The sequence below is a fragment of the Doryrhamphus excisus genome, linkage group LG14, assembly GCF_037039965.1.
Source record: "Doryrhamphus excisus strain RoL-2023G ecotype Guam linkage group LG14, RoL_Dexc_Guam_v1.1, whole genome shotgun sequence".
Taxonomy (NCBI): Eukaryota; Metazoa; Chordata; class Actinopteri; order Syngnathiformes; family Syngnathidae; genus Doryrhamphus; species Doryrhamphus excisus.
Window position 1 is genome coordinate 8004646 of NC_136370.1, and position 24263 is coordinate 8028908.

General features: G+C 41.0%; 2 protein-coding genes across 3 annotated transcripts in view; both read left to right on the top strand.

The window, feature by feature from the left end:
* Positions 1-2208: 2208 nt before the first annotated feature.
* nipal3 (NIPA like domain containing 3) lies at positions 2209-8730 on the top strand. Its single transcript, XM_058090480.2, has 11 exons — positions 2209-2455; positions 2603-2671; positions 3211-3382; positions 3467-3526; positions 3631-3776; positions 4869-4965; positions 5048-5183; positions 6069-6157; positions 6390-6453; positions 7161-7255; positions 7821-8730. Exons 1-11 carry the CDS (start codon positions 2426-2428, stop codon positions 7994-7996), a joined length of 1134 nt encoding a protein of 377 aa, XP_057946463.2. The 5' UTR covers positions 2209-2425; the 3' UTR covers positions 7997-8730.
* Positions 8731-9156: 426 nt separating this feature from the next.
* The window catches only part of rcan3 (regulator of calcineurin 3), a 40730-nt gene continuing 25623 nt past the window's right edge, over positions 9157-24263 (top strand). The window contains exons 1-2 of one of the 2 annotated variants that reach the window (XM_058091485.2): positions 9157-9325; positions 9858-10129. In XM_058091485.2, the coding sequence (XP_057947468.2) occupies positions 9920-10129 (210 nt within the window). In that variant the 5' untranslated portion in view covers positions 9157-9325; positions 9858-9919. Of the gene's footprint in view, positions 9326-9857; positions 10130-22387; positions 22663-24263 lie in introns of those variants that run through there. The other variant, XM_058091487.2, reaches the window with a different exon arrangement.

Sequence of the window (24263 nt, forward strand, 5' to 3'; positions counted from 1 at the left end):
TATGATTATGAGTGAATTATGTGTGCATTCTGCTGCATACCTCTTCATACCTGTTGCACGAAATGTACCCTCCCAGTCGAAATGTAAGTAGAGCATGACATGTCCCTGGCAAAGATGGAAGCCATCAGACTGAAATATGGAATTACAAAAATAAATGATGAAAATATATATGTTATTAAAAGTAAATTAATAAAATAAATAATAATACAGGGCGGCACGGCGGTCTAGTGGTTAGCGCGCAGACCTCACAGCTAGGAGACCAGGGTTCAATTCCCACCCTCTGCCATCTCTGTGTGGAGTTTGCATGTTCTCCCCGTGCATGCGTGGGTTTTCTCCGGGTACTCCGGTTTCCTCCCACATTCCAAAAACATGCTAGGTTAATTGGTGACTCCAAATTGTCCATAGGTATGAATGTGAGTGTGAATGGTTGTTTGTCTATATGTGCCCTGTGATTGGCTGGCGACCAGTCCAGGGTGTACCCCGCCTCTCGCCCGAAGACAGCTGGGATAGGCTCCAGCACCCCCCGCGACCCTCGTGAGGAAAAAGCGGTAGAAAATGAATGAATGAAATAATAATACAAATATTAAATACATATAATTTTTATTTTTTGTAATAGTTTTATTTATTAAATATTTGTAATGTTTCTTATTTTATATTTGTTCATATTTTTATTTTTATTTTAGACATTTTATCAGTTGACACAATGCAATCAAGCAATTGCATCATTGTGGTAATAATGTCATGTCCCTGAGAAACACGGAGGCCATTTTATTGCGACATTGAATCAAACAAAAAAATATGACTGAAATAATAAAATTATATATTATTCAAAGTCCACCAGTCCAGGGTGTACCTCGCCGCTCGCCTGAAGACTGCTGGGATAGGCTCCAGCATGCCCATGACCCTCATGAGGATAAGCGGTATAGAAAATGAATGAATACTAAATGAAAATCCGGATCCGAGTCATGGAAGCAGCAGTCTCAGTAGGGAAGCCTAGACTTCCTATTAACAGGCCAACTCTTCCAGTTTCACAGGGAGGACACCAAGGTGTTCCCAGGACAGTTGTGAGTCATAATCCCTCCAGTGTGTCCTCGGTCTGCCACTGGGCCTCCTCCCGGCTGGGCATGCCTGGAACACCTCAGGCATCCGGGAGGCATTCAAAGTTAAAATGAAGGTATTTTTTGTCTGTATTGAACATTTTCATATTTTTCAACCTAAATTTAAATATTTTTTAAACCATTTTTGCTATTTTTTCCCCGCCGTTTAATTAGTTGATGCAATGCAATGAAGCAATAGAACAAGATGTCCCTAACGAACATTGAGGCAACATTGCAACATAGAATTACATATAAAATATACTGTATTACTTTAAAAATAATTTAAAAAATATTAAACACATTTAATGATGGCCCAATTGTTACTTTATGCTGCACATGTAAGGATATTATTTCTTGGAAAATTGCAAATTCTAATTAATTTATCATTACAAACTGGACAAATTTATGACATAATACAATGTTGGCATTTGGTAGTTGGTATTTTTGCACATTAAATCTAGGAAGAAAACAAATACCAGTCACACTGTAATCCCTTTGCCATATTTCTTTGCAGCATTGCTTGCAATGACTCATCAGTTCCTCGTATGAATTATATCTGCTTTTAGAAACAGTAGGGGAAAATTAAAGGAAGGAGTTTCCGCCCTAATGCCCATTGTTATTCTCCTGGTGTGGTATTTGTGTTCTTCCTTGACAGCTGCAATGACACAGCAAATAAGAAAGAATGGCAAATTTGTATTATTTTGTGGGATAAGAGTGGGATAGGTTATGTCGTTTTTGACAAAATGTGAGAACACTTAATTTATGGCATATAAAAAGTGACTTGCGACAATGACAGTGAATAATAGCACAACACCACCATCTTATGTCTATACAATGTACTGCAAGTTGATTTTTTTAATTGCTTGCTTTGAAGTAGCTTTATTGATCAAAATGCATTAACAATACAAAACCAAGTAATGGCTTTAGAATACAACATATATAAATTCTTCAAAATTAAATCAAGTCACTAAATGTAGTGAATGTCGAAATACCATTTATTATAAAAAAAATAATAGTTGAAAATATTTTGAGGTTTGGTCAAAAAAGGTATATTTAATATTGTTAATTCATAAATTCAACTTCCGGATTGGCTCTTCCTGTCATGTGACCATAGCCAGGATGACGCACTCAGCCTCAAACTGTGGCCATTCGAACCCGGAAGTTTGGAGCTTTTGAGCATTGCTATGTATTTTGGTCGCAATAGATCCAGCAATACAATAACGGTAGTTATTTTATGGTAGATTGAATGGAATTGTCAATATGAAACATCGTCTCGTAAGTCTGGCTATCGCTGCTATGTGTTGAATTTGTATGGAAGGCTAAACAATATGGAAAGACAAGACGAGGACTCATACACGGTAAGAAAGTCAACTGTAATCAATACTGTAGTCATTTTGGTTAATATGATACGAAACTAAAGTTAGGTTTTATCCACAACGAAGGTGTTTTTTTTCTTTAATTTTGGTTATTTCTCACTGAATTCGTTGAACATTTGTCCATTTTAGAATAACCTCATTGGGACTCTGTTGGCTATTTTTGGCAACGTGCTTGTCAGCATCTCCTTGAATATTCAGGTACAGTACTGCCTTTTCTTTTCTCAGTTAACGCCAATTCCTCAGTGTTTACTTATAATACAATGTCTGCACTACTACAACACTGATAAATGATCCAAATCACAAAGCATCAAACACATGCAACGGAGATATATGCTACAATTACATAAAAGTTACAAGACGGTAGGAACAAATGTCAAAACCACACACAACCCCTCCAAAAGGCTAGCAGGGGACTTTTGAAAGAAGCATTGTAAAATTTTGCAAGCGTTCTTCTTTATTAAACATTTACTGTAGCTGTAATAGTTTACAATATTATGGAGCAACATGTTTATGTAGCAAGTATCAGCAATTAAAAAGACCACAACATTCCACCTTTTAAAAAATTCAGCCATCTAAGAGGATCATCCCTCAGGTCTGGCTCCCCGAGTAGCGTGGCAAATTTCCATTTTGTTCTGTAAATTTGCAGCCTTGTCACTGTAATACTATACAACACTATTTCACACAACAACACTTTACCACAGTTGTTTACAATCTGCTTGTGTTTTTTCCCCTCACAGAAATACGGTCATGTAAACATTGTGGGAGCAAAAGACCCGCGTGTTTTCTACCGCACAAAAACCTGGTGGTTTGGTTTTTTCCTCACCTCTCTGGGTGAAGGAGCCAACTTTGTCTCGTACGCTTTCGCCCCCCTCAGTCTTATAGCACCTCTCAATGCTGTCTCCGTGCTCAGTGAGTGTTCCTCTCTCCCAGCAGTGTTAAATATAATAAAGGAAAGTGTGTGTGTGTGTGTGATGTAACGTGTTTGTTTTTCAGCAAGCTTCATTTTGGGTTTTATTTTCATGCCCGAGAAATCCAGGTCGAAGGATTTTGCGAGTAAGTCCAGCATGTACTGTACCTGAGTACACTTCCATACAAGTGATGCAGTCCTCCATGTAGATCATGTTGATTGACCATGTGATGTGTTTGGCAACTTCCAGAGCGTTATGGCCTGTCCTTCCTGGGTGCTGTCCTCGCCATCGGAGGGGTGTACCTCTCTGTGGCCTTTGGACCCAACTTGCATGAAAACCTGAGTGCAGAAATCATTGTGAGACACCTTGTCGGATGGCCTGTTCTACTTTATCTGGTATGACCTGTTCCCTTCCCATGCACATTAAATGCACAAGATTCCTGCTTCCTAATGTGTACACTATAAGGTGTACAAATGGCTTATTTTTGTCAGATTTTATCTACTGTAATGTGTAATATAAAAGTAAAAGTGACTATATGGGTGTTATTTTATGTCTAGATGTCTCTAATGTTAACTTATTTAGAAGCTTCTCAACAGGACTTTGTACAATAATATTTAGTCTGATATTTATTGTGCACTAATTTTGATTAATAATTTGCGGGGTTTGGCGGCACGGTGGTCTAGTGGTTAGTGCGCAGACCTCACAGCTAGGAGACCAGGGTTCAATTCCACCCTCGGGCATCTCTGTGTGGAGTTTGCATGTTCTCCCCGTGCACGCGTGGGTTTTCTCCGGGTACTCCGGTTTCCTCCCACATTCCAAAAACATGCTAGGTTAATTGGCGACTCCAAATTGTCCATAGGTATGAATGTGAGTGTGAATGGTTGTTTGTCTATATGTGCCCTGTGATTGGCTGGCGATCAGTCCAGGGTGTACCCCGCCTCTCGCCCGAAGACAGCTGGGATAGGCTCCAGCACCCCCCGCGACCCTCGTGAGGAAAAAGCGGTAGAAAATGAATGAATGAATTTGCGGGGTTGGCTGCACGGCGAATGAGTGGTTAGCGTGCCCGAGTTCAATTCCACCCTCTGCCATCTCTGTGTGGAGTTTGCATGTTCTCCCGTGCGTGTGTGGGTTTTCTCCGGGTACTCCGGTTTCCTCCCACATTCCAAAAACATGCTAGGTTAATTAGCCACTCCAAATTGTCCATAGGTATGAATGTGAGTGTGAATGGTTGTTTGTCTATATGTGCCCTGTGATTGGCTGGCGACCAGTCCAGGGTGTACCCCGGATAGGCTCCAGCACCCCCGCGACCCTCGTGAGGATAAGCGGTAGAAAACGAATGAATTTGCGGGGTCGTGAATGCTGAATTTTCATTACACAGGGATCCATTGTGCATTATTTTTTTCATTGTACTACTCACCACAATTGCATTATATTGAAAGTCATTCCTGATATATTGATATATAATTATCATATTTATTCACTGACAGGTGCTGGAGGTCATTGCATTCTGCCTGCTTTTATATTTTTACAAAGAGAGAAACGCAAACTACCTCATCATCGTCCTGCTTCTGGTTGCTTTGCTAGGTAAAATGAACGTGGAGAGCATTTTCTTATTCATAAGACCGAACAGGTCTCAAGAGCTGATTTGTGTCTGTGTGGTGCTCAGGTTCAGTCACAGTCATTACAGTGAAGGCGGTCTCCAACATGCTGGTTCTGACCATGGAAGGCTCCATGCAGCTTGACTACCCCATCTTCAGTGTCATGTTTGTGTGCATGGTGGCTACAGTCATCTTCCAAGCCAGGTGAGTGGCAAGTATCTACTACTGATTTGATTCCTCGCTTCAACTAGGTTTGAAAAGCTCTAATAACAGTCCCATTTAAAAGTAGAAATATAAAAGACAAAAATCTATTTAAATCTGCAAATTTAGCAACTATACCAGTAGTATGGGTAAAAGTTATATATAATATCAAAATATAATGAGAATTAGGGCGGCACGGCGGTTGAGTGGTTAACGCGCAGACCTCACAGCTAGGAGACCAGGATTCAATTCCACCCTCGGCCATCTCTGTGTGGAGTTTGCATGTTCTCCCCGTTTTCTCCGGGTATTCCGGTTTCCTCCCACATTCCAAAAAGCGGTAGAAAATGAATGAATGAATGAATAATGAGAATTAGAAGGCCTTCATTTGGGTGGAGGCCCTGTTGACGGACAGCCAATGGGATCCTCCGGCTCAGTGCAGGTGTAATTTTTTGGGGGGTCTATTACTCAACATTTTTTTTTTCAAAAAATGTAGAATGACTGTCTTACTGCATCCAACCTCAGGAATAATGGCACACTGCTTGAGGCCTTGGTTATGCAGCTTGACCATGTTCAAGAAGAGAAAGCTTCTTTGCTTTAGCCATCAGGAGGGCATAACTGTGTGAAGGCCTGACAGAAAATGAGACGGCTCGCATCTAAAAAAAAAAAAAAACCTAAAGACTCGAAACACTTGTTAGTTGGAACACGGTACCTCTGTATAAATGACAATTAAAAAACACCAGCAGTGCTTCAGTTCCATCTTGCTTCTCTCTTGCAAGTCAACAAACTCCGTGATAATTCCAATCACAGTGACAGTAGATACCAGGGCTTTCAAGTTAAATTTACTAATCAATATACCCTTTTCTTTGTCCATTTACGCTGTTTTTGCAGGTTTCTCTCCCAAGCTTGCAAGCTGTACGACACATGCCTCATCGCCAGCGTGAACTACATCCTCTCCACCATTTTTGCTGTATTAGCAGGTAAGGCTTTGACGTTATTTGTTGACACATCAGATGGGGAATTCTCCATAGCAGGTTCGACAACTCTGTGTTTGTCAACCCTCGGGCGAAAAAAAGTTTCACTGTGTCATTCTGACTCAAGTGCTCACTATTGATTTCAAAGTCCAAAATACTATAATGAATAAAAGCATTCTATGTTAACATGTTCAATAGTGTTGTCATCACTTTTGCTTTTTTTATGTTTTTTTTTTAGGAGCCGTGTTTTATTTGGAGTTTAAGAATGAAGATGCCCTTCACATCAGCATGTTCTTGTTGGGGTAAGTCATAATCACGGGAGACAATGACAATATATAGTACTGGGTTATATTTGTAATTTTTCATTGTACATTTCCTAAAATTAATGTTAAAATCTGGTCTCATCTCGTAGACCCAATCTTGTGTGTTATCATGTCTCATGAGTCGGGTGTCTTGTGAGACCCCCTGATTAGCAATTTGGAGAATATCAGTGACTAGCCTGAGTTGTGGCTGACAGCAGCTCCTGTATGAATGCTCATTGTATGTGAGTATGTGTGCCATTGCAGTAGTATTGTACTACACTAGCCACTAGGTGTCAGGGTTGTTACATTGATGAGACAATAGCCACCAATTATGCTGTCAATGCTAATGTGTGAGTCGTAAGACTTTTTATTTTCTATTATTACGATGAAACTATGAAAATATTCCATTTATAAATAAGGAATCCTACTTATACGGATATTCACTTATAGTGGTTGGGTCTGGAACCAATAAACGAGGCACGACTGCATTGCATTACTAAATTTGTGTATGATTGTAGGGAATACATTATGAGTGTCTGCAACTCTGTATTTGTTTTATAATTATAGACCTGCGCTTCTCAAATAGTGCCACAAACTGTCAGGGGGGAGGGGGGCTCAAGAGGCTTTCATTGTAATGCAGACCAGCATGCACATTCTATTTTATGGTAATCACTGCCCTGAAATGCTTTTTTTGCTGTCTTGTGTAGGACTGCTGCATGCTTCTTGGGGGTCTTCCTCATCACCAAAAATCGGAAGAGGAGCAAGACCTTTGAGCCTTATGTCACTATAAATATGAGTAATGGTGTGTAAATGTTGTACTGCATCACATCCATTCATCCATTTTCTACCGCTTATCCTCATGAGGCTCGCGGGCTCATGAGCGTATGACAGCTGTCTTCAGGCGAGAGGCGGGGTACTGGTCGCCAGCCAATCATACCTACGGACAATTTGTCACCAATTAACTTAGTATGCATGCTTTTGGAATGAGGGAGGAAACCAGAGTACCCGGAGAAAACCCACTCATGCACGGATCGCCGAGGGTGGAATTGAGCTTTTAGCTGTGTGGCCTGCGCACTAACCACTCGCCCGCCGTGCAGCTCTACTGCATCACAACGTATTTTCATTCTGTTGACTTACACACTGTAATTGTGTTGAATGGTTGCATGCGTGGGTTTTCTCCGGGTACTCCGGTTTCCTCCCACATTCCAAAAACATGCTAGGACTGGTGACCAGTCCAAGGTGTACCCTGCCTCTCACCCGAAGACAGCTGGGATAGGCTCCAGCATCCCCGACCCTTGTGAGGATAAGCGGTGGAAAATGAATTAATGAATTAATTAATGAATGACTTATGTTGTGTCCACGATCAGGTGTCCCAACCATTCACAGTACGAGTCCCGAGGCCCCGCCTAACTTCAGTGGCACTTTCTCTTATGGTGCTCTGGTCAATGACTCAACGTCTTCTACTCATCTGCCTGTCAACGTGGAGCAACCTACTTCTTGCACTGGAGTGCCTAACGAGGCTACTGACAGGAAGGAAGATTAACACTTCAAAAGTTGACCTTTCTCTGACTTGTGCGTATTTTAAAGCTATGATTCCCATAGAAATAATCTGTTCCGGGGTCAAACCCTTTTTTCCTGTTCAGAAGGACAATCTTGAAAATATATCTGAATGGTGTTGGGTACAAACATGCTCAGGACCACCAAAAACAATCTTGAAGGTGCTGGATTGTAAACCGGTACAAGTGAATGTGGGAACAATACTTGATACTTAAATGCCTCAAAATTTTTTGCCTTAGCTTTTGATATATAAAGAAGACCTTCTGCTGTTAAGTGCTTCCTCCTATGCCTCATATCTACACCTTTTGCCAAAGTTTACTTTCTAAATGCAGGTGTTAGTGTTAATAATCTCCCTTTAACTCATCTCCAAAGAGCAGTGTTCACTCCAGGTTTGCCTCTTTTTGGGGGGTTTGTATTACTACCTTTTTGAATGGGTCCAATTAGTTGTTGAAAATTCCTTAATTTATTGTATTTATTCATTTTGAATTTGCATTTGTGCCTTGAAGAGCAGCATGACACTGGATAAATTAAGATAAAGGTGCACTATTGAAGTTGTATCAATAAAAATATTCTGTTGAAAATAATTTTTGGCTGCAGGTATTTTCTCAAATAATATTTTTTTTGTTGGACTACATTTCTAATGAAAACCAACAAGAATAAATACAATATGCTGGTGATTTGACTCTTGCTGTTTCTAATGTGTGTGTGTGTGTTTTGACTTGTTTGATGGTGCTCATATGCACATTTGATCATTTTATACATAAATTATTATTAAAATAAAATTCAATTAATAAACTCAGTAGGTCTTACTCTGCTTTAGGGAACAATATTTTTGTGTAGTTTATAATTTATGGATATTAGTACTGTACTACTGGAAATGAAATCACGTTAAACAAGCGACATTACGTTTAAAGTAGAACAGATCTGCGTTGCTATTTCAGCTCATTAAAATGTAGAATCAAAATTACAACTAGTTAGTTTAAATTGTATTTATTGTGAGTATATCCTCCGTTGCGTTCAATGTCATGATTGAACCACCGGTTGCTCTTTAACTTCCTAGAGGCCGGTCCACGTTCCCGTTCTGCTTTTTTGACTGGTCACCGCGAAACTCCTTCACAATCCCATTGGTCAACCAGAGTGGGCACTGAGATTGTGTTAGGTTGCGCTGCAGTAATCCCATAATAACAAACGCCGCTTCTGACAGCAAACTCTTGATATTGAAGACGGCCAAACGGTCTCATTTTCTGTGTCATTCGCTCATCAAATCCTGCTTTAGTCCCCTTTGCGATGGTTTATCGTCACGAACGGTAGTCAGGTAAGTCATACAACTAGCAACCTGGGTTGACATCTGTATCACGAAGAAATGAAATGGACGCAATTTGTGTTATGTTTTGCTTTTTGTGTGCGTTCTCTGGTCATTCATCTTCATTGCTAATGTGGCATAAGGTAATAGTTGTATTTAGAGGTTAAACGATTACGTATGCTGCTGTCATACATTTTGAATGAGCCCATTACGTAATATTTAACATTTCGTTTGAAACAAGTGAAACCATTTTAACTGGTCGGCCGCCCCCTGCTGGCAACACTGTATATGAATCGTATTTTAAATACGCCACAAGATGTCGCTGGATCCTCAGCTCTTGTATGAGAGGTGGCGTGACCATTAATTTTTTTTAGCAACCTGTTGTTTCTAATCGGTCTGCTTTGCAAAATGTTTTAAGCTGCATACTTATTATTTGTGGGATTCTGCCAACACTGAAAATCCCATGCCAACATGAATAATCCATAGGATTGTTGATGGTTTTTGTCACAAAAATGCATAGGCTTTTTGCTTTTTTTCTCCCTAGTGGCATCTCTTGCTTGTGGTCCCTATCTACCCATCATCAGCTGTCCTAAAAAAAGGCTCACCATGCTGCGAGAGAGCTTCAAGGCGTGGAGCAACGGCTCCGAGGCCTACAGCAGTGACCCGGAGGAGGATGAGGAGGAGGAAGAGGACATGGTGTTTGGGGACAATGACCAGGACGGCATGGCAGAAGAAATGATGGACCTCAGCGACCTCCCCACGGCGCTCTTTGCCTGTGGTGTCCATGAAGCTGTGTTTGAAGAGGATGTGGACAGGGTGAGTAAACTGATGACAAATTTTGGATTTGATGATATTTTTTATGTAAATTTCACTTTTCCTCAAATGGCCATGAAGTCATATAATCGAGTTGCGACCAATTTTCTAGAATAATACACTTGGTTAAATTTTCACATCAGTATCGAAACACTCACTTTTTCTTTATCTTTTTTTGTCATCTTTTTTATAATACTGCCACAAGGTTCCAATGGTGACAAAGAGGAAAAATGTCATGATAACCATAGAACAAGAACTGGAACATATCGCAATGTAGGAAAGTGGTGAACATGTGTCCTGGCTTTTCAGTACAATATGGCTAAGCTGCCAATAAATAATAAAAAGAAGTACTTTACATCTTTCACATTTTTGTTGTATTTTTCCCTTTTCTGTGTATTTTAAAGCTAGAAAATGAGTTAATATGAGCTGGCTAACAATGCTATTGTTAGCTTGCTATTTAGACTATGAAACCCACTAAGAAAACCCTTGTTTAATCATTTCATATACATGCTGTGATCATGCAGGAAGAAGTACATTACAGCATCTTGCCATATTTTGATGATTTAAAACATTACCGGAACATCTTTCCAAAGGCGCATTGATTTCAGAGACTCATTGATTGGAACTAATGCTACTTCCGTGTCAACAAGGTAAGACGCCTCCTTCTCCCGGGAAGAAAATAATGTTGTTAATTACAATGTACGCTCTCATTGGGATGCCGACTGATGGAATAGCTGTATCTTGCAGCAGAGACGTGTGCTCCCTGAGCTCGTATTAACTCGTTTTCTGACATTATCATGCACATCATGTTCAGGATTGTGAATGACGGCTGACCTCCCTGTCCACTTTCCTGGGTGCTAGCTTCTTTTTACACTTGTATAACAGTTCAGAATGTTGAAAATGGCAAATGATGAAGTGGCATGACTTCAGCAAGCCCACCTCTCCGTTTATGTAGATGCAAGATATTAATGTGAAAAAATTAAATTAAAGTTTCACAGTGACACATAAACTACTGAAGTATGTTCCTCGGAGGAAGAATACTTGGAGGAGGACAGAAACACCTTTTAATGATCTGCAACTCTAATCCAATTATACTGTCCTTCCATCCTATCCTCCCATCTGGCATGCTTCACATCTTTTGACTTTGCAGTCATTCATTCATTTTCTATCGCTTTTTCCTCACGGGGGTCCCGGGGTGCTGGAGCCTATCCCAGCTGTCTTCGGGCAAGGGGCGGGGTACACCCTGGACTGGTCACCAGCCAATCACAAGGCACATATAGACAAACAACCATTCACACTCACATTCATATCTATGGACAATTTGGGGTCGCCAATTAACCTAGCATGTTTTTGGAATGTGGGAGGAAACCGGAGTACCCGGAGAAAACCCACGCATGCACGGGGGGAACATGCAATTCAAAGGGTGGAATTGAACCCTGGTCTCCTAGCTGTGAGGTCTGCGCGCTAACCACTCGTCCGCCGTGCCACCCACTTCTGACTGCAGTCAGTCCAATGGTTTTCCATACAGGTTCTTTCTGCAAAACATCCTTGTTTTACATCTCCTTTCTCAATCACAAGCCCACTGGACTCCTCCTTGCGTTTAATTTAAATCCATATTTGCATGTTCAATATGCAAAAGTGTTGAGTCTAAATGCGGCACAATCCCTTTAAACCAATCACTCCCGTTTTGTAGTTTGCTGTTTTTCACACATTCACGCCCCCATCCCTGCCCCGGTCTTTTTAAGTGGAAATGCCACCCTCACATCCCTTCAGTCAGAGCATGGTTCAATTTAATGAGAATGCTATAAATAGGCATATTGACATTTGTTTATTCTTTCAAAAATGAGGACATGAAGCGGTTACATCAGTAAGAAAGACAATGCTTGCTATTATCAGGTTGTTGTTTATGCTTTTGCAGTGTCTAATGTGTTTAAACGCTGTAGAATCCCGGCTTTTACTAAAAAGCTCGACATCTGCACACTCAGGGACATGGCAACCTACATTTTGTGTGTGTCTTTGGGCTCTTGGCTCGCTCTCAACACAACATTACCTCCTTCTTGTGCTCAGAGGCCCACATGCTGCAGGACGGCCTGTTTTTTGTGAGCACACACTGTTTGCTCCTGGACAAAACAAGTAAGAGAGGGAGAGAATGGGGCAAGACATATGCACTCGTTTTTGTATAATGCTCTTAAAACATGCCCCTTTCTTCTGTGTAGAAAGAGAGAAACCTACAGGGTCTTCTCCAGGTTTCTCTTTCTATGTACTGTTGTAGCTTACACTGCTTTTTATCAAGGATTGATGGGGATGCACATTTGAACTGAGATGATTTTTTCAACCCATATTGTTTGTCATACACTAATTGAATCAAATACCTTATGGTACATTTCCTGGTACAGTTGTTTGGACAAATATAACAATGACAATATAACAATGACAACAAAAATAGCTCATAAGAGTACCATTTACACCATCTACACGCTGGACTGGTCGCCAGCCAATCACAGGGCACATATAGACAAACAACCATTCACACTCACATTCATACCTATGGACAATTTGGAGTCACCAATTAACCTAGCATGTTTTTGGAATGTGGGAGGAAACCGGAGTACCCGGAGAAAACCCACGCATGCACGGGGAGAACATGCAAACTCCACACAGAGATGGCCGAGGGTGGAATTGAACTCGGGTCTCCTAGCTGTGAGCTCTGCGCGCTAATCACTAGACCGCCGTGCAGCCGTGTGAATGGTTGTTTTGTCTATATGTGCCCTGTGATTGGCTGACGACCAGTCCGGGGTGTGCCCCGCCTCTCGCCTGAAGACAGCTGGGATAGGCTCCAGCATGCCCACCACCCTTGTGAGGATAAGCGGTTAGAAAATGGATGGATGGATGTAAGAATATAATAAATAACCATGGATTTAGCTTGATGTCATCTCTTAATTTAAACTCTTATGAGCTATTTATGTTATCATCATTATATCGGTCCAAACAAATGTACCTTTAGTTGTACCAGGCATTAAAGTGTAGAAACAAGGGTGTTTTTTTTAGCCTTGCTTTATAACCACTTTGTAAAGCCTTATATATAAATATTTTTTCTTCTTTATTTCGAACATCATCCAAAGCACAACAAACCAAACATAAATCAACACAAATAAAAAGGCCTATGTACATATAAACATACACATGTTCGAAAGGGAATGGGAAGAAGTCAAGACTTATCTAGTCCCACACCCGCCTAACCACCCAGATTCCAACCTCATCCCAACAAAACATATATTATTCCCTGTCTACCAGAATGAAAACCCCACATCCAACCACCCTCACCCAGCTTGAGGCACCCAACTACGTGCCAAGAGCAACCAGTTCATTACTAGTCATCGTATCGTACATAGTCAGTACAAAAGAAAGAAGGAAAGGAACCACTCCAACTATACAGTCATCACAAGCTAACATGGATATAAAAAAACATCAATGTTATGGTATTGTTTCAGTGAGATTGAAAAAAAAAGATTATTTTTTGTCATTTTTCCATGTTGCTGTTCTGTATAAACACAAAATGGTGAACAACAATTTGTATGAGTATAAAAGTGGGCTTAAAATAGGTCTTGGCACTATACAATATTCATTGGTAAAGATTGGGATTATCCTGTTTTGTGAATACTAGGGAATTGTGAGTAGTACCTATTAAATGGCTGCAATATTGTGGCTGACATTTGTCCAGTAACCTATGTACAATATACTCCGTGCTTGGGCGATATGTAGACCTGCATGCTTGTGATTGTAGCAATATGTACGTGGATGTCACACTGCGGTCTATATTTGGTTGGTGGCCCTGGGGAAGGGAGGAAGGTTGGGCTTTAGCAATGAACGTGAGGGGAGCTGGTGCTCGGCAGGCTGAAGGTCAGACATGATGCGCTGCAGAGTGAGTGAGTGCCGCTGGCCTTTGCTCCCGCTGCGGCCTCAGTATTAGTCTGCTCTAAACGACCCAATCGAGGGGGGGGGCGCGTGCTTGTTTGCTTTTATCGACCTTCTGATGCAATGAGTGTATAAAGGTGACATCATCTTGTGAAGTTTGTCCCTGAAATCTAAACACCATTGGAGTGTATATGTATATGTATATGTATATGTATATGTATATGTATATGTATATGTATATGTATATGTATATGTATATGTATATGTATATGTATATGTATATGTATATGTATATGTATATGTATATGTATACCGTCATCTTCTTGTATGTACGGTTATTAGGGTGCATCAAATTAGAATGGGAAATTAAAAATTCATAATATCAATTTGGGGGTGCTGGAGCCTATCCCAGCTGTCTTGGAGCGAGAGGCGGGGTACACCCTGGACTGGTCGCCAACCAATCACAGGGCACATTTAGACAAACAACCATTCACACTCACATTCATACCTATGGACAATTTGGAGTCGCCAATTAACCTAGCATGTTTTTGGAATGTGGGAGGAAACCGGAGTACCCGGAGAAAGCCCACGCATGCACGGGGAGAACATGCAAACTCCACACAGAGATGGCCGAGGGAGGAATTGAACCCTGATCTCCTAGCTGTGAGGTCTGCGCGCTAACCACTAGACCGCCGTGCCGCCCTGTTCACCACTTTATTCCACAAAAACAGATGTATGGTGGCACCCCTAAATAATCATGTATTGGAAAAATATTTTGTATGTGTTGTTTCTACATATATTGGAACACTTTTAGTACCCAGCCATATCAAAATTCAATAATTGTGTTTTTTGATCCACCCTAACGTTTATGTATATGTAGATTCATAGCTGCTGCAGATAGTGCCATCAAAACCACATCAAACTACTATCCATTTAAATTACCATAACAATTATTTGCATAACAACAGAGAAAAGACATTAGCAAATATGCTGTTGTTTATCTTCAGTATGTCACCATCACGGTGTAATACACAAGGTAAATACTGATATATGTGTATTGACTTCATTCACAGTTTAAGAAAGTAGCACATGTGTCTTCTTTATCATTGAATTTAAGCATCTGTATCATGAAATAATTCACAGTATCAATTTCCATCAACACACCATTGCATCTTCAGATTAAAAAAAAAAAAACTGTCTCCCCTCAGAACGATTATGATCAGTCTTGTGCAAGTGACAGCTAAAACCCGCCCTGCCTGGTCGTCTCCCCCTCCCGCGGCACTGCGTCTGATTATGAAACCCGTACGATTTAAAAATGTCATGTAAGCTGCTGCTGTGTGATGGATGGCAGTCATGCTCCCGAGGTTCTATTTAAATCAAGATTGTTCCGCGGCTCAATCGCTCTAAAAAAAGAAACGGTCTGTGGGCGCATTCAGGAATAGAACACGTTGTAGTTTATCGCGTTGGCTCTTATTTAACTGATGCAACTGGTGCAGATGATTGCTGTGGGAAACGTGGGTTGTTGCTATCTTGTCATATTGTTATTTAGGCCATGTTTCCACTATTTTAGTCATCATAGTACGGTTTGGAACGTCGAATGGTGATCTCCCTTCCACTGAGGGGTTTATGGGCATTGTGCCGATAGCTGTTAGTGTGACATCATAGTAATTTTTGTGTAGACAAATAAAAATTAAGATATTTGAGAACAGTGGAATGTTTTATCAGAGCTTTTCTTGTAGAAAATCGGAACCAAAGTAAAGTTTATTCATTTTTCTGTTTTTAATAAATGCGTTTTTGTTTTTTTTAAAACCTGATGCGGCCCAGTCTCACCCAGACCCTAGCTCCAGTGGCCCCCAGGTAAATTGAGTTTGAGACCCCTGCTTTAAACATTGATTTTTGGTGGGTTATTGTAATTTGTTGTGAATTAGAAATCAAAAAGCATCACAGGACACATTTTGTTCAAGTCTGGAGGCTTTCATTGTTCACTCGGAGCAATTTGTAAAGTGAATCCACATCCAGGATTTACTTAATACTGTATGTTTAATGTTTGCACAACATTTCTTGCCATTTCCAGAAAAACAATCATGACACGTTGTTGTTGTTGTTGTTGTCATAATTCTCACACCCCTTTCCTCCATCTGGCGTGACATTCCGAAGTCATTTGCTTTGCTTATTTCTGCTTTCCATCAGAGCCATCAGTTGGGCTCTTCTACTAGTTTTATTTAAATTAGTCTCCATCTCCCTTTCATTCCGCCTCGCTGTCACCATGGTGGCACTCATCCAGGGCTCACATCACCATTAACGGTGTCTCGAGGCCGACAAGTCGAGTATAGTGTGCGATTTCGAAAACTCGAGATTCTCTCTGAATTAGAAACAGAGTTCGAGTTGTTTTTTTCCCCCCCTTTCCGTCTCTGTTTGTCTCCCTCTGAAAGTGGCAGCTATCTCTTAGAAAGTCGCCTCCGACAGCCTCGGGTTCAATTCTGACCCGCTTTTTGAAGAATGTTTCTTGTTGTTATGTCTGGTATTCTTAGCTATGATGCCTGCATGTGGGTTGGCAGGTTCGCCTGACTTGTTCTGAAAAGTTGACCTGATTCTTTAAAAAAGCAAAGAAATCGGTGGAATGCACGTGAGGCTTCTGACCTTCCTCCTTCAGGCCCCTCCTACTCTTCTGTCTCCGTCCTCATCCTGGCGGTCTCTAAGCCGCTGGATAGGTTTAGAACACAGAACACCAGCTGGTGGCCCACCAGATGTGGGACAAAAACTCTTTGTGCTGATGCTCACCTTTTGTAACTGTTTCAACTGTTTTTGTACTGCATTCTATGTACGAATTTTCATAAAAAATACGCATCTCGCGCTTGTCAAACACATTTTAAATGCACTTTTACTACTACTACTACTAATAATAATAATACATTTTATTTGTATAGCGCTTTTCAAGATACTCAAAGACACTTTACAATAGAATGAAGTTGAATAAAGCAAGTAAACAGAATAAAAGACACACCAAAATACAACATTGATTGGTTAATACACAGTTAAAACATGAGTAAAAGCGGGGCGGGGCACAGCAGTCAGGTATAAAAAGTTAAACATTAAAAACAGATTTAAAGAGGTGGGTTTTGAGTTGTTTTTTGAAGGTGGGAAGGTCAGGGCAAGCACAGAGTGAATGGGGCAGCGTGGGGCAGAGTTCCAGAGAGTGGGGGCAGCGATGGAGAAGGCTCTGTCTCCCCAGGTTCGGAGCTTGGTCTTACAGGGGAGTGCCAGGAGGTTGGAGTCTGAGGACTAATTTAGAAACACATTAACAACATGCAGTTACTCAACATCACATCTTGTCAAAGTGTTTTCCTGATTCATTCATCACACAAACAACTTTCTATTTCAGTTACCATGTACTATTCATTCATTCATTTTCTACCGCTTATCCTCACAAGGGTTGTGAGGGTGCTGGAGCCTATCCCAGCTGTCTCCGGGCAAGTTTTTGTTGGCCTTTGTGAAGCCCCATTTTGAGCCAAAAAGGAGCTTTTTAAAGAACTCATGCATCTATCCCCTTTTTGTGGTTTATGTGATGTTACATTTTTATAATGTTTTATTATTGTGCATGGTCGTCCTTCAGGATGAATGATTGGTCCTGTGAGAACTGTCTGACTTTTCTTAATTAGTGGAGAAAAAAAAAAGAAGAAATGGCTGTTGCCTATATTCGTTGATAATTAAAGCTTGAATGCTAGAAGCGCTGTAACTCAGTAACTGACTTCCAGCTGCCACTTTCCGCAGAATGTCTGTAGACATCAAATCGTCAGTTAAAACGCTTCTGTGAGTGTGTGTGTGTGTGTGTGTGTGTGTGCATCTTCAGGTGTGTTGTTGTACCTTCCAGGACCAGGCTGTCTGCCTTCTGTTCTGTTTTCACTCAGAATATCTCACCACGTTCATGCCTTGTAAGCATTGCTGCCCCCCCCCCCCCCCCCACTGGTCTCTTTTCCTCACCCATGTGGATGGATGTGACTCTGTGGCCCGTTATCCTCTAACCATGTCGTCCCCCTCCATGCCCCACCAGTCTCTCCCCCCCTCTGGCTGCTTGCTTTATAAATAGCTTGGCCTAGATTAGAGCAGCTGCATTGGCGCTGGCACCAGGAGCTGGTTTGGCACCCTGGTTGGCATTGAGGGGATTGTGAATGACATGAGGACATGCCGCATGTTCTTCTCCGCGCACAGTCACCCTTTCTGTGCATCTATTTTTAGAGCATGAAGTTCGCATGACACACACAAACGGTGTTGCATACACTAACCATGCTCTTACGTAGCTTGTGTATGCGTATGATGATCCACTGCCCTCATTTTTCTCCCTTTCAGCTCCTCTTCAGAGCTCTGCTACGGAATACAAATGTTGAGAGTCTTAAGACCACTGCTCTAATCATTTACATTTCTGTCCTCTCAATGATGTTCAGTAGCATTTTTTTGTTGTTTTTATCATGCAATAAACTAAAAATGAACTAAACTATAGCTTTATCTTTTAAAATGCCACAGCATAATTTTGCCTACATGGATGAGCGCTTTGCTGACTTTGAGATCTTATACACAGAATTGTGAATGAGCAGAGCAGCACTGAGAATGAGAAGGGGGTGTGTGTGAGTGGGGGTGTTTGCTTGCAAAAATGAAACCACAGAGGATGGAAAAGTGCTTCATCATTCACAGCAATCTGTCCCGCTCATGGGCAACAACAAAGGGATCAGAGTGTCGCATTTTAATCACTTGACACTTTTAGGTTTACAATACAATCTGTACTCAAAAATGGGACCACCATAGACTATACAATCATCATCCCACAACACACCCCGTGGGAAAATCAATTGCACTGTACTCCACTGTCAAAATGGGGCTTCGGGGTTATACAGTAAATGAGTGGAATTTGCACCCATTGGTACTTGGCTTCCACAGTTTGGGAGCAGCAAGTATAAATAGCTGATGATTACGTCATAAATCACATTTGACCAAGCAAATATCAGTTTGATTTGCTCGTATGGATTGACTTGGCTTACGTTTCTCAACCAATCAACAGACAGACATTTGTTTAGATCCTCTCCCAAATTTTAGAATGCCAACAAAAGCCGAAATCCTGAACTGGACCGAACTGAACCACACAATCGTGTGAAAAAATTAGACTCCTTTTACTCCTAAACTGCTGCACACAAAAGGGTTAAAATTTGTGTTGCCTATACTTTTATTTTTCTGACAACCAGTATGACTGACTTGAAATTCATCACACAACTCAATACGCTCTACAAAACAATCACTGTAACTTTAGGTGGTTTTACTAAATCACCATGAAATTTGGCACACATCTTTAGGGGACCAACAAGGACATTCATTCATTCATTTTCTACCGCTTTTTCCTTCATGAGGGTCGCGGGGGGTGCTGCAGCCTATCCCAGCTGTCTTCGGGCGAGAGGCTGGACTGGTCGCCAGCCAATCACAGGGCACATATAGACAAACAACCATTCACACTCACATTCATACCTATGGACAATTTGGAGTCGCCAATGAACCTAGCATGTTTTTGGAATGTGGGAGGAAACCGGAGTACCCGGAGAAAACCCACGCATGCACGGGGAGAACATGCAAACTCCACACAGAGATGCCCAAGGGTCGAATTGAACCCTGGTCTCCTAGCTGTGAGCTCTGCGCTTTGCACGCTAACCACTTGACCGCCGTGCCGCTCAACAAGGACAAGTCTGTAAAATTTCAGCAAGCCTGGTTGAAAAACATGGCCGCCATAAAGCAAAAGAGCTACCCCCGGACACAAGCAGGTCTTAGCAGCTCATTGACCCTTTGTCTAACGATGATATTGAAAACTGAGGATATCTGTATTCCATGTATACTACCATGTCTTCCAAAATATTTTATATTACAGTAATAGGTTGCATAGAAAATGTCTACCTTTTGTTTAATGACCTTTTGTTGTTAAGTTTTAAACAGTGTGGATTAGCACAAGTGTTTCTTTTGCAAAGAAGGCTGGAGTGGCTAACTGGTGCAGGAATGTAGGGATGGATACCAAAAACAGTACTTTTATAGGCGTCAGTACTAGTGAGTACTTAATCGAGTATTGGCATCGCTCCCAACGACATTCAATTGACATTCAAAGAAGACAAAGCCAACAGTAGGGGCAATGTTTCCACCAACAAGGAGACAAATCAAAGCTATAGAAGCTGAAATAAGTCATTCACCCGATTTGAATTACTAAAGAAACTGATATGTATTCATTTATCTGTACTGTACAGACTGAACTTAAATATGAAACCATGAAAATGTAACAAAATGAAGAGCATACAAGCATATTCAAGAGTCAAATTGCATGTTGAGTACTATTAATTTGTACGTGTTGGAAGGTCTGCATTGAAATGAAATTGACACCATGCATCAGAACCGTATAGTTTCAAATGTGAAAGGTAACCATCCTTATTGGAATGTTACATTCATCCTCCCAAAGTCCACTTATGTCCCATCTGCCTTGCATGGACATGCAGAGACATAAATAGCCTCAGCACCTGGAGCTTTTATATTAATGGCTTATTGGGGACTTAGCTGTCTCTCTCAGGCTGGCAATTATTACGAAACGAGTGACAGGGATGATGAGAGTGATGGAAAGAAGACACGGTATGCTTGGTTATTATGCAATGGTGCATCTGAGGGATTTTTTGTGGAATGGTTGGTGCTGATCAGGAGTGGAAAGTGTCTCATTGTGTGTGTGTGTGTCATCATAATTAAGGGGAAAAGGCGCCTCATCGGCAGCTTTATTGTGAGTGACAGCGCTGTGGTTCGCTTAATCTCCGGTCAATAATGCTTTTTCACATTTTTACATTTATTTTCCAATTGTCTTTATTTTGTTCACTTGCTGCGTGAACATGTTGTTGCATTATTATGACAACAAAACCAGATTAAGTAATTTTGCATCTTTGGGGTACTGTTGGACTCCAGCCATCAATGTGGTGGTAATGCAAGGGTAACAACTACCATACAGTATGTTGCACTTTTTTATCATATCTCCGTCTGCTGGATCAGGCAGGTCACTGCTCCAATTTGCGACAGTTTTTAGCTAATGCTGCTTGATACCTCCAGGTGTACAAAAAGGGTAAACACTGAGGTGTATAAATTAAGGTGTAACAACTATGTCGGTAGGCAACCTTCTTGTGTCGTTTTTATTCAATGCGGTGTGCTTTAAAATGGTGTAGTTGGTGTAAAACTCATATGTGTAACACTTAGGGTAAAGTTGTTTACAACCCGTCAGTGGAATTAATGTTGGTGGACTAGTTTGCTATCCTCAATGTTACGACACTGGTTCTATTGCTGCTGTGTTGGCAATGTACTTAATTAGTGAATGACCACAATACCATTCCACTTTGTCATGCACTCCAAATTCATTCATTCATTTTCTATCGCTTTTCCTCATGAGGGTTGCGGGGGGGGGGGGGGTGCTGGAGCCTATCCCAGCTGTCTTTGGGCGAGAGGCGGGGTACACCCTGGACTGGTTGCCAGCCAATCACAGGGCACATATAGCCAAACAACCATTCACACTCACATTCATACCTATGGACAATTTGGAGTGGCCAATTAACCTAGCATGTTTTTGGAATGTGGGAGGAAAAAAACGGAGAAAACCCACGCATGCACAGGGAGAACATGCAAACTCCACACATAGATGCCCGAGGGTGGAATTGAACCCTGGTCTCCTAGCTGCGAGGTCTGCACGCTAACCACTAGACCAAGATCTAAGTATTGTCGTTAAGGAAATAACAGCTTTTCTCCAATTATTACCTGCTTCCAATTTACGCCTGTGCCTCTTTATTGTTAAGGTAAAGGCCCTCGCTATAATATCAAATTAATATGTTCAAGACACCCAAAAATGTTAACACAAAACACATTTCATAGACAATAATTTTAGATTTACATGCAGAAAATGATGCAAAAATAATTACAAATGAAGGGACAACTGAGAATTCTGTATATTTTTTTACTTACTTTTGTAACATTAATGTTTAAACTTAAAATTCTTGTAAAAAACTTGAAATTTTTGTAAAAAAAAACAATTACCACTGCTGGAAAGGCACATTATGCCAGCATTGTTATTTTTATACAAAGGCAGCTGTGTATGGGAATGCAAGGACACACATGACAGACGTGTGACGAACAATAACGCTTCTATTGTTCCTTAAAAAAAAGCGGAATAAACCAGAGCGTGGATTCTGCAGCGTCTCCCTACATGACTCGCTTCATACTATCGTGGCGTAAACGTGAGCGTGGTGTTGACGTCAATGTGGAGCGAGGGAGGGAGGGACGGACGGGGAGGAGAGGAGGTGGGCTGTAAGTTTGTGTGCTGCAGCATCACTCAGTCAGCAAGCAGCTCTCATCTTCCTCCTCCTCAATCCACGACGCAGGTAGTCTTATGGAGTTTTGAGTCGCATCAAAAAGATACGTCTTCCGTGGACAAGAGAGGAGAGGAACTTTCTTTTCCCTGACGTGTATGATCTCACCCAGTGAAGGGAATGCCATCGATAAACATGAAACTAGAGATGGTCACCATCATCGCCTGTGAGGTAGACATTGAGGTGTTTACGTCACACAAAATGCAGGTAGGATTTTAGCGCACATGTGGTGTTTGTGTGTATGCGTGCGCCACTTTTTGTGTTTGTGTTTGACGTACAATGCAGACAGTGATACATTTTGTTTTATCAATGAGAGGAGGTTACGCGCAGCAGGCACGTTGTGCGTATTGCAGTGTGCAATTAGTGCCTGTAATGCGGTAATGAAGCCTTTTTTTATTATCGACATAATGCGCAACTTGTGCAGGTGGAAAGGCGGTAGAATCGATGACTTCACTGGTCCATGAATGGACGCATGCATGCATGTGGGGAGGGGTTTGAAAGCGCAATGTATTCGCTCTTTTTTAGAACCTCAGCATTGCAGTTGCACCCTTATTAGGAGAAATACTGCAATGTACACCTGCATTATCAGAATTAAAATTCGGCTTAAAAACCGCACTGCATCACGTTTGTGATGTTGTCCTCTCATGTTGGTTAAGCCCATATACTAATAGAAACAGCTCTCATGATGCAGTGCACACATACACCTACAACCACAATAATAACATAACACAATACACAATAATAACAATAATAACAATCATATTGTCAAATGAATGCCTCTCCGCTAGAGTTTTATTATCTCTGTAAAGGCAGACTTTTAATGCAACTTTTTGTATCATTAGCGTGGTGCAAGTGTACCTAATATTTTGGCCATGGTGAGAGAACTATTACAGATACAAAATTGCATTGCCACCTAATTCTGTACAGTCATTGGAATTAACATATATACAGCATATAATTTTGTGTAAATACCCAATGCTGACTACCTTGAAAGCTGACTTTTAAAGTTTTGTAAAATATAAACATAGTAATAAACATAATAAACATAGTAAAATACTTTAAGCTAGTCATTTGCTCCGCAAGCAGACATACAACAAGGTGAAGACGTGTAAGACCTCACAACAGGTGCTCCCGTATGCCTTCAGCTATTTAAGTGTTGACCAAAACATAAGTGGAAGCTCTTATGAGTACCTATCTGGACATGTCCTCAAGTGGCTGCATAAACAGAGAAAAGTACATTATGAGGAGGTGCTTGTATTTTCAAACTCGGGTTTTGTATTTCTTACCACAGCAACTTAATCATGTGAGATGTGGAAATATGTCACAAAAGTTGAAGCCAAATTTGATCATAATCTTCCCCTTATCTGTGTTTTTCTGTTACAGTAGAGATTGTACGTATAATGCTTCCATAGACGGAGTTCCACCTCAGCTCTGTGGAGGTGTAAAAAGAAGTGGGTGTGAACTGCCGTATAGCGAAATCTAGCTCCATCTTCTTTCTCTGCACCAGTTGGACCCAGTGCAAGTGGACTGTAACAACAAAATAGTGGAAATAATCCCTCATACCCTGATAGGAGATTGTGTAATTGTAATAGATGTTTCGTGTGCACCTTCTAAAGGTACAGTAATTTCCAAAACTTACTGTAGAAATGAACTATTGATAATGATATTGAACTTCTTTACTAACACTTTGTGTGCCTGCTTTAGGATCAGTAGAATTTCTTTTTACACAGACAGTAGAGGACTGAGTAAAAACGGACCCATTATAATGAGATTTCCACCACTACGACTTCTTTGTGAACTTTATTTCA

Bases quoted from the DNA above. Each gene is read 5' to 3' on its own strand.
- nipal3 (XM_058090480.2), top strand. From the start codon at position 2,426: ATGGAAAGACAAGACGAGGACTCATACACG. The intron at 3,383-3,466 runs GTGAGTGTTCCT...TTTGTTTTTCAG, and splicing joins CAATGCTGTCTCCGTGCTCA to CAAGCTTCATTTTGGGTTTT. The intron at 3,527-3,630 runs GTAAGTCCAGCA...GGCAACTTCCAG, and splicing joins CAGGTCGAAGGATTTTGCGA to AGCGTTATGGCCTGTCCTTC.